At 44.0% G+C, this 16,698-nt stretch overlaps 1 protein-coding gene across 2 annotated transcripts in view; it reads left to right on the top strand.

Moving 5' to 3' along the window:
• Positions 1 to 237: 237 nt before the first annotated feature.
• ADAMTS5 (ADAM metallopeptidase with thrombospondin type 1 motif 5) overlaps positions 238 to 16,698 on the top strand; it is a 42,124-nt gene continuing 25,663 nt past the window's right edge. The window contains exons 1-3 of one of the 2 annotated variants that reach the window (XM_086631599.1): positions 238 to 271; positions 383 to 1,215; positions 13,618 to 13,750. In XM_086631599.1, the coding sequence (XP_086487725.1) occupies positions 238 to 271; positions 383 to 1,215; positions 13,618 to 13,750 (1,000 nt within the window). Of the gene's footprint in view, positions 1,216 to 13,617; positions 13,751 to 16,698 lie in introns of both variants that reach the window. The other variant, XM_009988284.2, reaches the window with a different exon arrangement.

Below are 16,698 nucleotides of genomic sequence, written 5' to 3'. Positions count from 1 at the left end.
AGCGGCTTTTGTTGACATTTTTTTCTCTCTCACTCACACTTGACTGGAGTTTGGGAGAGAGAACTTTCTTTTTCTTTTTTTTCTTTTTTTCCTCTCTCCTTCCCCCTTCTTTCCTTCCCTCAACTACGTTGCCGCACTCCGCCGGCCGTCTCTTTCCACCCCCGTCCCCGGCACTTATTATTATTACTATTATTAATTATCACCACCACTGTGGCCGCTCCTGACGGCGAGGCAAACATGCTCCTGAAGCTGCTCTCCATGCTGCTGGCCGCCGAGCTGCACCTCGCTCTGGTCCAGCCGCCGGCACCTGCCGACGACGGAGCGCCGCCGCCCCCCGCCGCCGCCGCCGCCGCCGCCGCCGCCCCGCCGCCGCCGCCCCGGCCCCGGCCCCGGCCCGGCCCTCCCCCCGGGCCGCCCCGCCGCCCCCCGCCGCCCAGCGGGGCCAGCGGCGTCGTGCGGCGCCTCGACCCGACCTACGCGGGGGGCGGCAAGGCGGGATACGTGCTCTACGCCGGCGGCCAGCGCTTCCTCCTCGACCTGGAGCGCGACGCGGCGGTGGGGGCGCGGACGCCGCGGGCCGGCGGGCCGCCGCGCTGCTACTACCGCGGCACGGTGGACGGCAGCCCGCGCTCCCTGGCCGTCTTCAACCTCTGCGGCGGCCTCGACGGCTTCTTCGCCGTGGGCCGCTCCCGCTACACCGTCCGGCCGGCGCGGCGCGGCCGCGAGGCGGCCGGCCCGCGGATCTACGGGGAAGGCCCGGCCCGCGCCCCGCACCTCTTCCGCAGGGACCGCTTCAGCTTCGAGACGGTGCCGGCCCGCACCAGCTGCGAGACCCGCGACCCGGCCGCGGCGGCGGCGGCGGCGCCGAGGGACGGCCGGCGGCGGCGGCGTCGCTCCGTCTCCCGGGCCCGGCAGGTGGAGCTGCTGCTGGTGGCCGACGCCTCCATGGTCCGCAAGTACGGGAAGGGGCTGCAGCACTACCTGCTCACCTTGTCCTCCATCGCCTCCCGGCTCTACGCCCATGCCAGCCTGGAGAACCACGTCCGGCTGGCCGTGGTGAAGGTGGTGGCCCTGAGCGAGAAGGAGAAGGGGCTGGAGGTCAACAGGAACGCCGCCACCACCCTCAAGAACTTCTGCAAGTGGCAGCACCAGCACAACCGCCTTGACGACGACCACGATGAGCACTACGATGCCGCCATCCTCTTCACCCGTGAGGTAGGCATCGCCCCAACTGATGGTGACTTGGTGTCCCCTCGAACGGTGCATGGTGGGGTGGTTGGGCTGTGACGAGGCAGCCCTTCAGCCACGCTGCCCTGCTTTGCTCGGTGGTCACCTCCCTGCTCACGCCTTCGGCCTGTCCCTTGTGCTGCACTGCGTCCCATGGTGCGGCACCCACACGCACAGCTGCCGGGGATGGTAGTGGGGTCGCGAGGTCATCCCCACTGCAGGCACACAGCCATTCGTGCCGTTGGGGAGCTGGAACTCCTGCCAGGGTGGAGAGGTGGTAATTTGCCTCAATGAGGGATTCGGCTGATGCCACCTAACTCACCTGTGCTTGAGACGTAGTGTTCCATCTTTCCCAGGGAAGAGTTTCACACACAGCTCCTCTCTCCCTGGAGAGGTGGTCCCGGCAAAGAGCTGATAGCTTTCCCTGGCCTAAATTAGTCCCCAAACAAACCTACTAGTGAAGGTGGTGGAGAACACCTTAAAAGTAGATGCGACTTCCTTGTTGAGTGCCTTGAGATGCTATTTCCAGCAAGAACAGCTCCGCCACATTGAAAGCCGGCAGCGCTTGTGGTTCAAGAGTAGGACGTAAATGCAAACCGCAGGTAAACAGAGCTGCAGAAGCTGAGTGAGTTGGGCTGGTGGTAAGGGGATGCAGTCTCCTTCTCGTTCCTCAAGTGAAAAATGGGTCTCCTGATCAACTATGGGTCGGATCCAGCCAGTCTTACCCATGCGGAGCTGCGCCTTGCTCCCGGCCCGGTTCTTAATTGCCAGAGGTCGTTAAGGGACATTGCTCTAGTAGACATGTGGCCGCGTTTATGCAATGAAGTTCTTCTGTAAGAATATCCCTTCAGCGGTTTGGGTTTGGTGTTTTCTTTTTTTTCCCTTCCCCAAGTACGAAAAAAATAACTGCATGACTTTCCATTCGTTTGAGTTCTGCTTTTCTACATCATAGGAGCCTGCCAAAAAGGATGCTTTGGATGGTTTGTGGAAGGAGTTGCTCCAGAAGGGGGGAAAAAAAGAGCCTGGCTTGCTTTTCTAGCTGTAAATAGTTGAAACATTAGGTTCTGTGTCAGTCAGACATCACTTGTACAGCAGGAGCCTTTTTTAGCAGTTTAAAGACCATCAGTCCGATTTGCAAGCTTTCATTTTTTTATCATTATAATCTGAATGAAAGCAGGCTACCTAGGCTGGGTCAGAACACTCTTGCTTTTTGCTGTAAACATCCTTTCTAATGGCTTACTAATTAGGCCAGGACCCATCACTTTTCACTAAAGACTGTTTTCCTCTGCTAGTGTTCCTATTTATTTTCCTGGGATTAATTGCAATTCAGAAACTCTTAGGGTGGCAGACCGTGAATCTTAACCTCAATTATTGAGTTAATTCGGATGGAGATCGGATCTGAATTTAAAGTGCACTTGCTTTACAGATGCTTAGCTGTATGTAATTCTTTGCGTGGATGCCCTCCTGCCAGAATACAAATGTGCTGCTAATCAGTAATCCACTTTCAAAGACTCGTGACCACTGCATCTTCCATGTGTAGAGTTACTTCTTTTGGACGTAAGTAGTACCTAAACCAAACAAAATGTCACGGTTCCTGTGGTCTCCTTCCTCTCTTTAAGATGCAAATATTGCTTGCACTCTTACTTAGGGATGTAAATGCTTTGCAAGAAAAAAGCACAGGCTTCCGTTCTCTTGGTTTACATTTTAACACATTTAACTATGGGATTAGCTCCTCAGCGCAGTTCAGTATAACTTAATCTGCTTTAATGATTTGCTGTGTGCACATGCACGTTGTTTGGCATTACGTTTCAGTATTTGACTCAACAAGAACAAGACTGTAGTTTCTTGCTACATGTGTTCATGATGTTCTTTGCAGGGAGTATGTGTGAGCCCACACGATTTTTATATGCTTACACTTGAAATGTCAACATGGATCTGTTTGCTCCTCTTGGAATGTAAACACGAAAAGGGTTAAAGGATGAAAAAGCAGTAGAGATGTTTCCCGGAGAAAACGGCCCCACTTTGAAGTAAAGAGAGATTTTTTCCAGTTTAGCTTTTCAGTGAGAGTGGCAGCAATTGGCAGGAGAATCCAACTTTTACAACTATGTTTTGAATGTATGAAGGACGTTGCTTAGCTACTAGACGCCAAGCCATGGCTGCGTGTTTTGATGGGCTCTGAATACCGTCATGGTAATTTTCGAACATCCAGATGTCTTCTAAATGGCTTGTTTTTCAGGCATGGGGTAAACGTGTGAGGTACATTTTCCGTCTTTGTTTACTAACTGAGGCCACCTTGAACTTTGTGTCCCTGCGTCAACAGAATAATATTTGCAAATTGTTTTGTCCGCTGAACACATGTCCTCAGCTGTATGTAACTGTTTATGTGTAGTTAGAATCTAAATTATACATGCCTGTTGCCATACAAGTCTCTAATATAATAATTATCTTCGTTCTGGAGTGACATTTACTTGGATGTTACTTTTGACACCAAAAGAGGCTCTCTGAAAAGATAGTAGCTTTACTCGAGTTCTTTGTAAAGGAAGAATCCTGTCAGAATTCAGCACCATCGCTTCTTCCTCTTCTGTTGTCATTACTTGTTTAAAGATAAGTTAATAACCGTTCATAGACTAAGAGTGTGCTGGCAGCTCTCCCTTATTAAAAAATTAGTACTGGCGGTTCAAATTATTGTCATCATCATTCATACGAGGAAGCACTTCCCATGCGAAAAGATTTTTAGAAGGAGATTTTCTGATTCCGGATTAAAACATTCACTCACTTTTGGTCATAATCTTTGTTTACTTGGATAAGGGCTTTAAAGCAATCATGCTGCAGAGCATAGTAAATAGTAAATAAACAGGAACATGGATTCAGTTCACAGGCAACTGGTGTTAAAACTGTTTTAAGGCTCTGTATGGCTTATCAGCGGTGGCAAGAACCGTGTAACTATCCATTAGCTGCAGTGAATGCATTTACCCTGGAACTGCAAGGAAAACTACAGTAACGTGTCTGGTCATTATTATCACCTGCGTAGAAGATTGTAAAAACCCTCAATGGGCACAGAAATTGCCTATCACTAAATATTGCAGAAACGTAGTTGGGTTCCACAGTGATTATTGGAATTCCCAAAATGTAATAAGGAGAAGTATATTTTCCCGGTGGTCTCAATCTGTTGTTTTGACCCACAATGGCCAGTATCAAGCCTGACAGAGGTCTGATTTGTCAGTACCAAAAGGTGATAATTTGCTAATAAAACCTGTAAGGGCTCTCTTTAAGACCGTTTGGACTTAACAGCCTTAGAGAATACTTGGGTCTCTTGCTGTCTGACTACTTTGTGGCTGAGTCCTTAACAGCAGCAGTAAATTTTGGAGCCACACGCATCCTTAGAGCATCCTTCATGGAATATGGTGATGCAAGGATTCCATCATCTAGTGGTCAGGTGAGTCCCCTCCTCCCCGAGCGGTGATAGAGAAGCGGCTGTGTGGTGAGGAGGAGGAGGAGGAAGAGCTTGTAAAGCCCTCTTTCCCCGGAGATTAGCTCGCTTTGTTCTCGATGGCAGTGAAGTCAACAGCAAATTTAGAATTGAGACCGTTTCAGGCTTTTTTATTGTAAACAGTTCTCTGAAGGTTATCTTCAGTCTTGAGATTTTTATGGGTGCAGCAAAATACTTGCCAGATTATGTGTACAGTAGAAAGGCGTATTAGACATGACTTGCAAACTGCACTTGCACTCAGACTGTTCTTTTCTGATGTCTCGCCTGCTCTGCAATTATCCTTTAGAAGTCATCCAGTCTATTTCATTAGTGACCCTTAGTTAAATTTGAAGTGAACTATTTAATGTGTTTGGACAAAGTCCAGTTCTCTTCCTTTCCCCCCAGTTCTGAATCATGTGAAAATTAAAATAGATACTTCTCACAGCAGATACAAGCAACGAGAGCAAGAAAAAATGCTTTCCTAAGTGCTTGTTAGCATCATCCGTGATAGTACCATCATGCCTGGCTCTAATAAAATGTTCATGCTGGAGCCAAAGGCCACTCTCCTGCCTTTTTCTACACAGTAATTATATGGGTCTTGTGTGCGTGATTTAGTTTAACTGTCAATCTGACAGTGCTGTTGAAATTTAACAGCAAGCTTTGGATTATCTCAGTTCAATAGATGATAATTTCATTGCGTGGAGCACATGCTTTCTTTGGCTCTAGTTCTTTCTTCTCCTTTTCTATGTTATCATCTTCCCACAGTTATTATCCCCTATTAGTAAAACAGGTCACCATACCAATGGTCAATAGAATATATTTCAGTAATATTTATTATTATTACTCTGAAGAAATTATAACGTGATGTATCTACCAGTTTTGTAGTGTTTTCACCAATTTTGTTGCAAATCTAATACATTTAGATAATGTCCCTGAAGAAAATGAAGTGGGACATAATTTGTGTGGGGGAAGTAGTGCGAGTCACACTAATCTAAGAGATGGTGTGGAGTTTCTCCACAAAGGAACTGTCATTCAGACAAGTTAAATCACACATTTTCCCTTGTTCAGCAGTCACTAGTTTCATAACTGAAACTTTGTTTGCCCTTCCCCTCCCCATGCAGAGTCCAAAAGCTTTATATGTGTTTTGTCAGTATTTTTAAAGAATCTGTGGTTTACAAAATGGTGCTGCATTTTCTTTGTATGCTTTTGGGAAAAAAAAAAGAAATTTTATTAATCTGTACATTCAGAGCATATAAACTTAATCCAGTTTAGGCTCTAGTTCTAGTATTTAGTTGCAGAGTGTCCTGGGATGACGAGTGCCTCACGTCCCCGTACCATGCAAGGGCAGAGTAAGAACATGCCTAAGTATCCAGTCTGGTGAGGAGGTGGTTTCTGAAGCCAGCGAATGTAGTGTGCATGTGCTAAAGTTGTCCCAACAGGACATCACCCGTACATCGGGTTTTCTTGAATTTCACCTTATCTAGAATTCAGAAGGACAGCTCTGTACATTTGAGATTCAAACGCCCAAAACTCAGTCTTGAATGTAGCATATTAACCTGAAGGGAAGATGACCTCAATTTTGAAGTTAAACTGCTGGAGGAAAAGGTGCAATTTTTGTTTTGGTCAATATGGCAGGTATCACCATATCACCACTCCTAGTTTCCTTGAAAGGTGACCAGACTTTGGTCTTTCTTCTCAAAATATAGCCATGGGAGGACAAAACAGTATCTCAGCGAGTCTGACAGGAGTCCTTCCTTGTGTCACAGCGATAGTGTCCTGTTTTCGGCTGGGACAGAGTTCTTTTTAACAGCCAGAAGAGCTCTGCATTTTGGTTTTAGTCTGGGATTCATTATGAGAAGAATGTTGACAGCGCACTGATGTTTATGGTTGGCACTAAGACCTCAAGGACTTTTCAGCTGCCGTGTTCTTGCCAGTGTGCAGGAGCACAATGGGATGGGGGGAGCACAGCCGGGACAAAGGGTCCGCAACTCCCCTTATGATTTGAACTTAGATTTAAGTTTGAGGGCCAAATTGGCCAATGAAGTATTCCATATCATGCAGCGCCATGCCCATTATATAGATGAGGGCTGACCAGAAAGAAGGGCTTTGGCTCTTCCAGGGGCTTTCATTCTCAGACTGTGGGAGTGCTCTCTTTCTCTTGCTCTTTTTTTTGGCCTCTCGCTCATCTGGGATTGTGGTGTTGGGACTTACCTATTTTGGGATCATTAGCCAGGACAGGATAGGCCTTGGTCACCGGGTGGTGAGCAATTCACTGTGCATCACTTGTTTGTATATATTATTATCATTATACATACATACATTTTCATATATTATTACCCTTTTTACAAGGACATGTAGTGATAGGACAAGGAGCAATGGATATAAACTGAAAGAGGGTAGATTTAGATTAGATATAAGGAAGACATTTTTCACTCTGAGGGTGCTGAGGCACTGGAACAGGTTGCCCAGACAAGTTGTAGATGCCCCATCCCTGGAAGTGTTCAAGACCAGATTGGATGAGGCTTTGAGCAACCTGATGTAGTGGAAGGTGTCCCTGCCCATGGAGGGGGGTTGGAACTAGATGATCTTTGAGGTCCCTTCCAACCCAAACCATTCTCTATGATTCTTAAATTGTTCTTATCTCATCCTATGGATCTCCTTCCCTTTCCCCTTTAATTCTCTTCCCCACGCCCTGGGGTAGGGGAGGGTGAGTGAGCATCTGTGTGGCGTTTAGTTGCTGGCCGGGCTGACCCATGACGGATAACCAGGCCCTCTCCATGGTGCCCTCACCTGGACATCCCCATCAGTGAGACACACCAGTGTCAGGAAGAAGGCTTTTCACAGCAGGCTTCCTCCAGGGCAGCCTTCCATCATCGTGGCTTGTAAAGTCTCTCTTTTTAAGTGTCATAGTATCGGGTTGAGCGGTAAGATAGAAGATTCCCTAATTACTTTGTTTACCAGGTAGCCCTTATTTTCAGTACTTTTTGTGGTCTTTAGTCTCAAGTCCTGTGCTTCTTTCGACTTCCAGACATAATGTGCTCCTTGGGTGATGCTCGTAACGCTTTCTGTTTGAGTCAACCTTACCTTCCTCCGTTCTGCATCTCTGTGACATTGCTAAACTTTCACCCACTTTGCAGAGGGGCGGGTGGGAGGGTGGGTGCAGGGTCCTGAATACCGCCTGACCCCACCCTCCCTTTGCAGGCCTGCGGTGGGAACACTGCTGCAGGAAGTCGGAAAGTCGTATTTAATTCCTTCCTCTGCTTGAGGGATTTCAGGTCTGTATCGCCCACCTCCCAGGAGAGGTCTTTAACCGGTGGGTTGTAAGCTGTTCCAGGTGTTAAGGAAACTTTCCGCCCCTCTGACCAAAGCTATGTCAGTGTTCAGTGAGTAATTCAAGATTCATGTTGTGAGAAGGAGAGGATTCGTCACCTGAAGCCGCTGCCTGGAGCACACCGCATGGAGCGAGGCGGCCTGTGTTCCCGGAGCATGGAGAGGAGACTGTTTCTGTAATTTACCGAAGGACTGTTCCGTGTAAAATACAGAAGCTGGACGAGGAATAAAGACCGAAAATGAGGTCCCTTCACCAAGCGCCGTAAGCACTAACTGCACCTGGGCCAGGGAAGCCTTTGGCACGTGGGCTGCAGCAGGACGAGCCACGGCTCCCTGTGGGCATGGACACGTGCAGACCTTCACTGCAGACCATGGTCTGGTGTAGACCATAGGCCATAGGGTGCTGTCATAAGAAACATGCTTCTAAGTATCCTCATCCCTCAAAGGAATGTGAAGCTGGATCGCCTTCTTCCTGGGCAAAGGCTTTGACTGGGCAAAGGCTTTGACTGATGAGCCATTCTACAGAAAGCAGAAAAGCAAGCGAACAAACCCACAGAGATGTAAAAGCTGTTCTTTGAAAGGTGATGTGTCTGATAGAAAGCCTAATCCTGTTGGTTTCTTGTACATCTGATCTGAGAGCTCTGTAGGCTTGGCTTCCCTCAGGGGCAATGACTGAGAAACATTAAGCATCTCAACTCCAACCAAGCTTTAGTATAAGTGAAGTGCTAAGCTGCTCAGTACTATAAAACTCTGACACTTTGAGGCCCGTAAGGTTACAAACTGCAAGCCCTGTGAAGGGTGGATATCTCAAAGACCAGAGAACATGTGAGCCAGTGTTGTTCTTCTGGTCTTACATTCCACCAAAGTGTCTGCATTGGTGCTTAAATCCTGTTTTGGGTCCAGTCCACGGGCTCTGGCCTGATATCAGGTTTCACTGAACAGTTTATTCTTATTTTTAAGCCTACTGCACAAATCAAAGAATTTCAGGTTAATTTATTTTATTAACTGCTCCAGCAGGGAGCCACAACAGTTATCTTCCTTCACAACAATGCCATCTATACATGGCAAACAGCCAGTTGCTCTTGAAAGAAAACTTGGCCTTTAATAAGCTGTCTAATTAACTACTAGTCTTATGATGTACAGCTCAGTTTTCCTAAGTCATTCCTTTGCCAAAGCTCAAGTCTTAGCATCTATTGCCTCCTGTGTAGCAAATGCGTTTCCTAGTCATTCTTCTGTTTTGAAACTACTGTAACGCAGATCAAGGGCCAGACTCTGTGTTCCTTCTCTAGAAATACTTATTCCGTGAAGCTTCTGCTGCTGTTTGGAGACAATTGAATTAGAAGACAGATCTGAGTAAGGGATTAACTTTTTAGATAGAAGCCACAAACCAGAGCGAAACAATCATTGGAAACTGATTTTAATATCATGTGAGTCCCTGCTTTCTTAGTGCTTTAGCTGGAGGATGAAAAGTTGAGGAGACCCACACTGATTTTTTTTACATTGCATTATTACATCAGGGCCTGTTTTTAATGAAAAAAAAATTATTTTCAAGGGAAATAAAAGCTTTTAATGTACTCCCAGCAACTTTACTTCATAAAAGTCTGAGACTGCTTTCCAAGACTGCCCGGGAAAACTAAAAATATGGCTGTTGATGCTGGTAACAGATAATCCATGGCCAGTACAGCTACAGAAGGTTTAAGTCAAAAGAAATTTTGCCATAAAGATTTAAATCAGTGGAAGCATAAACAGGCATGATTTGCAATAACGTCACTCGAAATCGTGCTTCTGGGGAAGATCATGTAGCTAGGGAACGGTGAGTTGATCCAATAGCAAACTTTTCAGAGTATTTGTCTCAGAGATGCCACTTGATAGGCTTCAGTTATTTATGTAGTATATTTTGTGATGTTATGAACAGAAATATATTAAAGTTCAAATCACGCAGAGGCAAGAGAAATAAAGAATAAATGAGGCTATGAGTTGAGAACATAATGGAGCTGAGTCTTCACTTGTCTGCCCACGTGATTATTGACAATGTCAGCATTGCAAAATGCATCCTTGTGTGGCCGCCGAGGACTGAAGCCTGCGACGAAAACCAGCAGGCTCAGTGCACGCTCTCTGTTCAAAGCAGAACCAACACACTCTGCTCTACCAGCAGATGGGCAGCCCCTGGACATCTCTCCAACAACAGCTTCATACAGGGAAGCCAATGCCAGGAAATGTTTCCTGCCCCTGTTCCCAAGGTCCTTCACAAGCCTTCTTCAGCCACTGTCCCGCTGGGGTATGGGAGGCAGCTGCAGGGCTCCCCGTGCCACCCTGCTCAGCCCGGCAGGGAGGCAGCGCGGAGGTGGTCGTGGTGGCTTTACCACCAGGCTTTACCATGTCACTGTCCACCGCTGCCTGACCGCAGTGCAGTTGCTCTCCTCTCTTCTCCGTTACAGGGATCACTGGTCCCACACCATCGGGGGACAGCTGTTTTCCAGCTGTCCGTAGGGTGTTGGAGGAGCTAGGTAATTTTGCAGATAAATAATCTTCAGAATCACTTGTTTTCTGCTGTGGGATTACTGTTAACTAATACAGCCCTTGAAGAAATTAGTTTTATCTGACCCGAAGTTAAGGTTATTTCATAAAGAAAGCGTAAAGCCTGCTTGGTTTTGTCTAGACAACTGTTACGCAGTTGAACGTTGCCTTGAAGGTTAGTAGTGGGATGCTGAGATGTGTGGATATGTGTCATACTCTGGGAAATGATGGAAACGGAGGAACAGTGGTTTGATGAAGTGATGAGTTCTGAGGAAAACCCAGGCATGCAGTGTGGTAAAATGTTAGTAATGCATAACATATGAAAAGTAACCAAACATTGCTGTGTCTGTTAGTGCTTGCGTACATACGTAGCTATTTTTTTATGTGTAATGAAAGTGGCATAGTGCAATCCCATGCATAGCTTTGGAAATTTTGAGGGTGGGATTACTAACCATCCAAGAGTCAGAAGGGCTGCTTATGGTTAACATCCTTCTTGTAATTTTCCATACTGCACACATCCCATCAGAAGTAACTCTAGGGAATTTTATGAGATTGCCTCCTTAGAAAGATTGTATTCTTTTAATTATGTTTGTGTCATCAAATCTGGAGAGTCATTGTGAGGTCTGGTTTTGTCTGCTAGTGTAGCTTCATAGCCATATCACTGGCATAGCTGCTTCTTGTATGTAAATGAAAATGTCATGCACTGGCATAAGACATCTGTGTGGTGATATAATTGTGCCCATGCTGGGAACAGCACTGATGTAACTATCTACGTAATCATGACACCCAAACACAAGAAAAGACCAAATGAGACAGAATCTGCATGCAAAGACAGGGCCTGAATTAATGTATTTTATACGATTCTTGGCACTATGAACCTGAGAGTAATTTAGACCTCCTCCAGTAAGCTGCTTTCTGTCTTGTTTATGTGCTTTTTGGTGCTTGTTAAGAGTTTCAGTTCAACTGCTTGTGTGGATTCAGTTCAGCACTAGTATGAAAGTATCTTACTTCCTATACAGGTTCCACTCATTTGTTTAGACCGATTGTATCACCATGAAAAGGTATTTTTGTTGGTACTGTGCACATGCATTTTTTCTGAGTTTTGTTACTCATGCTGCTGTAGCTGAACCACTTACAGTTACATTTACATAGAGTTTACTCAATATAAAATTTACTCGTAGACTGAAAGGGCCAGATTCAGAAGTGATACATAAAGGGCCAAATGGATATGAACCTAAGCAAAAGCAACAGGACTTTAAGTATTGCATCTTCCTTGTTGAATATGCCTCAGATGATAGACACTATAGTATCATGACCTCACTTGGAGCCTCTTCCAGTATTGGTCCAGAAATGCTGAAAATAATAGGAAGTTTATTTGCCTAAGGAAGACTGGAGAAAAATACATTTATTTTAAAGTACTTGAAACTGGGCGTCCTTATCCTGTACCTTCCCATAACCCATGCAGAACCAGAAGCAAAGTCTGGGGAGCTAAATGGATGTCAAGATTGGGAGCCAGTGGGATAAGAGAGAAAACACCCTGCATGTCATCTGCATTGCTATAGAATGGAAGTTTTTCTTAAACCATGGATTACACCTGTGAAAATTTGGGAATTGAAGTACTTTTGAACTTTATTCCTCCTCTTCTTATGAGACTGTTTTTTTCATTGGTACTGCAGCATTTAAGTCTTGACATTAAGTAGCACCAAGAGTGCACTTACCGGAAAAAGTTCCCAGACACCTGGAAACCAGAACTGATCATGACATTCTTGCTCCACATATGTAATATTGCTGTGTAATTTTAGCTTGAAAATGTCTTTATTTCATCTTAGGGGAAAAAAAAATAACACTTTCTTTTGTAAAGAGATGGTCCGTCACAGTATCTGTGAACTCAGTGTGTTTTTCTTTGACTTCAGTGGGTTTTGAATCCTGTATGTTTTCCAGTTTGCCTAAATTTGAAACTATCATAATCAGTGAACATTGTTGACCTGGAGCCTCATACAGGATATCTGTTATTCGGATGGATTAATTGTGAAAGGCTTCATGAAAGAAGGTCATTATAAAAGGAGATCTCAAGGGAAGACGAGAGTCTTAAAAATGAAGGGAAAAAAGGTGCTCTTTGATAATTTTGATAATAACTTTTGATAATACTGTCATGCTTTGAAAATTATATTTTCATTCAACCACAAAGAAATGTCTAGAAGTGTTCCAAATGGCATGATACCTACTTTTCCTTCTCAACTAAAAAAGCATATATATATACATTCAGACTAGCATTCTTCTCTCTGTTTCAGGAGAAGCACTGAAAAGTTATTGCCGATGACTCAAATACAATGTCTGGCCAAAGTTATCTGGCCTTCATCTTTATCATTGCCATTACCATTATCATTATCATCCTGAAATGGAAAGAAAAAACCTAATGCTACCTGCATGGTTTTTGGAGACACCCCATATCTACAAGTAGGAAGCATGTGATCGAGTTGTTGCACTAGTAAGACTAGGGATTTTATGCTTTGTCTTATCACTGACTCTTTAAGCAGCCTCTGAGAATTGCTTCAATACTTGGTATATTGGGTAATGCATTATTAAACATTGCACTACTTGACAGGTGTGACATGAGGTTTAATGTATAACAATCTAATTTCTTTAAGTGCAAGTGTAAGACTTGTCTTTTGAAAAGAAAGGTGATCTCTGGTTCAAGGACTGAGCAGAAATCCGAAGCTTTCTCTCTGTGCCTTGGTTCACCTTCTGTAAATAAAGAGAATATTTCTTCTGTTTTGATTGTCATTGAAGAAATGCTTCTACAGCATGTATTTTGAGTACCTAACTCAAAGCAAGTTTGAGCCACTATATGCATTGCAGAAATAGAAATGTAAATAACAATAGTTACAGAATGTATACAAATCCTAGTAAGGTCAATGAAAATATTCCCACTAACTTTACTGCATCGACATCTTTAGATGGAAGCTTATATTGATGTTTTTATCCAGGTTCTGCTGTTTGCAAATGGCTGGTGACTTTAACCTACGGGTGTAAAAATTTATTTTAATGATTTTTTTTTTTTCCTTCCTGGGCAGGATTTATGTGGGCATCATTCATGTGATACTCTGGGAATGGCAGACGTTGGGACCATATGCTCTCCTGAGCGCAGCTGTGCAGTGATTGAAGATGATGGCCTCCATGCAGCTTTTACAGTGGCTCACGAAATTGGTATGCAGTGCCTTTTCTGTTCGCTTGCCAAATCAAACACTTGTAACAGCTGCATTAGTAACCAAAATACTTCGCAATTAATTCCAGATTTCCCCTGGTCCAGATACTCACTCGGGGATTAAGGCTGTATACATATGCACTTCAGGGTTAACTAATAAGGGATCAGAAGGCAAGTGAAGGCACACAGTAGGTGTTTCCTTTCTGACAGTGTCGTTTCTTAGCAGTAGTTGAAGTGAGAATTCAAAGGCTGCTGCTACTGTCCAGAGATGTCAATACATGTCCCTCTTGAGAAAGCATTTGACCCATCTGCTGTGATTCACGTGCATTTAGTGCATACACAGTGGAAAATAACTCCATCTTTTTGAACTGCTTGCACGCTCTACTGTTATGAAACTTTTTCTTGGCACAACGTATTACCTGCAGAGAAGGTTTTTGTGGAAAAAAACAGAATTCTAATGTTTTTCTGAGTGTATGGAAATTCCACCTGTATGGTAAAATATGGTATTAATGTGAATCCTGAAATAAGTGAAATAATATTTAGGTGATAAAGGTTTCGTCAAAAAACTGTTTAACTTTGTTTCAGTTTCCACCTCAGTGGGCAGCAATTTAATGTAGGAGCCTTACATATACTCTTCAGAAGGATTTAAGGTAGAATTAGTGACAGAAGAAAGTTCATATTCTGGGACATTATGTCTGTCATGATATATTCCTTGAGAGACACAGCTGCATCTTGAGCTATGTTCACTGGAAATACATTCGGTATGAGGGCTATTCGCTTTGGTGAGTGAACAGCAATTTAAAAGTGGAGAACATTTTTTTTACCATTCTTGGAAGGAAATAACAAGGAAAGGAGAACTTTCGGAGAGAGCCAATTTCTGAATTGCCTTGTACCTCATGCCAAACCAAAGTAAAGTTTACTTTGGGAGTATCATTGCAGTAGTTCAATTTTCAAGTAGCTAGCAGGTAGAGCCCAAGATTTGTGTGCCTTATACATGCCTGGCTCAGCAAGCAGAGGTCACCAAGAATGAAAAAGCAGCTGTCATGTCAGTGACCTGACCCTTCAACGGTGGGTGAACCTAAACCTACTGCTCTTATGGTGCCACAAAGAAATGAAATCAGTAGTGGCTGGAGAGGGATCATGTGTTGCATGAAAACATGAAATGTAGCAGAATGAGTCCTCAAACTAGAAATTTTATTTTAATAAGAGTATAATTATAAAAGAAAAAGCCCTCTGAAATCACCAATACAGAGCATTTGGAGATAAGTACAGCAATACATCAAATACAAATTCACATCAGATGAGTTTAGTGGCATCAAACCTGGATGCTGTAAAGCTAATGACCCATCAAAAACCTGGTCTAGAACTGGAACAAGTAGATAGGTTGGCAAACTTAGCCTATCACTCAAAGGCCAGTGTGCTAGAGGGACTGCTTGTGTCTTCTTGCATCCAGAAGTGATGCTTACTGCTGAAGGTTAGTGGGCATTGGCGAGGTTGGATGAGGGACCTACCTGTGATGCCATTGTTGATCTGTCTGGTGTGTGAAGAGGTGAGTGGTGTCTCTCAACTATCATTTTATCAGCAATAAATACATTTCAATAGATGAAAAATGAAATAACATAGATCAATAAAGATAGGGATGAGCAGTAAATGCACATTTCTGACTTTGAATTGCACACGAAGAAAATGTAAACTCAAGTGAATTATTTTTACTAATCTAGAAGCACATTTTTGAAAAAGAGCCATTTTCATACCTAGGCATTTACAGGAATCTGTAAAAGCTATAATTTTCAATGTAAAAAAGGCATGAATTGAAATGAATAAATAAGTGCCCTAATGGACAAAAAAAATCTAGTTTGAGGTTGTTTAAAATAACATCCCTTTTTTTTTCCCCTCACCATAAGATTTCAAGAAAGGAGGGGTGTAAAGTCATAGAATGATCTTTGTGTGTGTGGCCTGAAGTAGGAGAAGTTGAGGAGAAAACAGCTAAAATTGCTTGAGTACTTACATTAAATTAGAGGTCAAAAAAAGATGAAAAATGAAAGTGTGGCATGGATACCCTTTAGTTAAGCACTTCAGGGAAAACCTTGCTTTGTTTTATTTGGAGACGAGATTTCTTCCTACAATTCAGAAGTCTTAAAGTTCCCCCTGTCCTGTGGGTAGGGTGTAGCTTTAATTTTACAGTGGCTTAGTTATTCGGTGGAATTCACCTGGCAACATAAGAGATGCCCTGCAAGACAGAGGGGATGCTAAGGGCTCTAAGCCTGACATGCTCCTTTCTGTCAGTAAGAAGAGCGAGGTGAGCCGCTAACTGGAGTCATCGTCTGCAGTTTTTTAAATAATTCTGCTGCACATGCATGTGTGGCAGATGCAACATGGTTTACATGGACTTGATCTGGAGAATGGCTGTTTGTCCTCACTTTGACTTCAAGGGGATCCGAACGATCTTGTTTCCTCTCTGAAGGAACCAAGAGCGTTTTTGAGGATCATGTTCTTTCTCTGGAAGGCAAGCAAAGTAAACGCAACTGCAGCTCAAGCAAACAGGGCTCAGGTTAGATCTGTGCATAGGAAGGCAACAAGCAGCCTGCTACAGAGCAAAGCCTGATGCTTCTGTTGCCAGAGTTTCTACCATATTGTGTATTAGATGTTTATTTTGCTTCTTTCAGGTAAAATAGATGGATTTTGACTAGTGGTTTTTGAAGGGTTGAGTGTGAAAAAGCAGCAATAACAGGCAAAATCTCCAAAGAGCTATAAACAAGCGCACAGAAAGAAACAGATGCAATGAAATTCTTGGTGCAACTGATTGGCTTACAATAAGAGATGGAGGTCCATATGTAAAGATTTATAGGGTAGGACCTGAATCTTGTCCTACTTGTATATAGGAAAATTAGGACTAATTTGTATCCAGTGTCAAATGCAGAAAATGAGGATAATGCCGCAAAAAAATACG

This window comes from Tauraco erythrolophus, chromosome 1 (assembly GCF_009769465.1).
Source record: "Tauraco erythrolophus isolate bTauEry1 chromosome 1, bTauEry1.pri, whole genome shotgun sequence".
Taxonomy (NCBI): Eukaryota; Metazoa; Chordata; class Aves; order Musophagiformes; family Musophagidae; genus Tauraco; species Tauraco erythrolophus.
The sequence above is the reverse complement of the archived record's forward strand: the minus strand, read 5'-3'. Positions and strand labels throughout refer to the sequence as shown.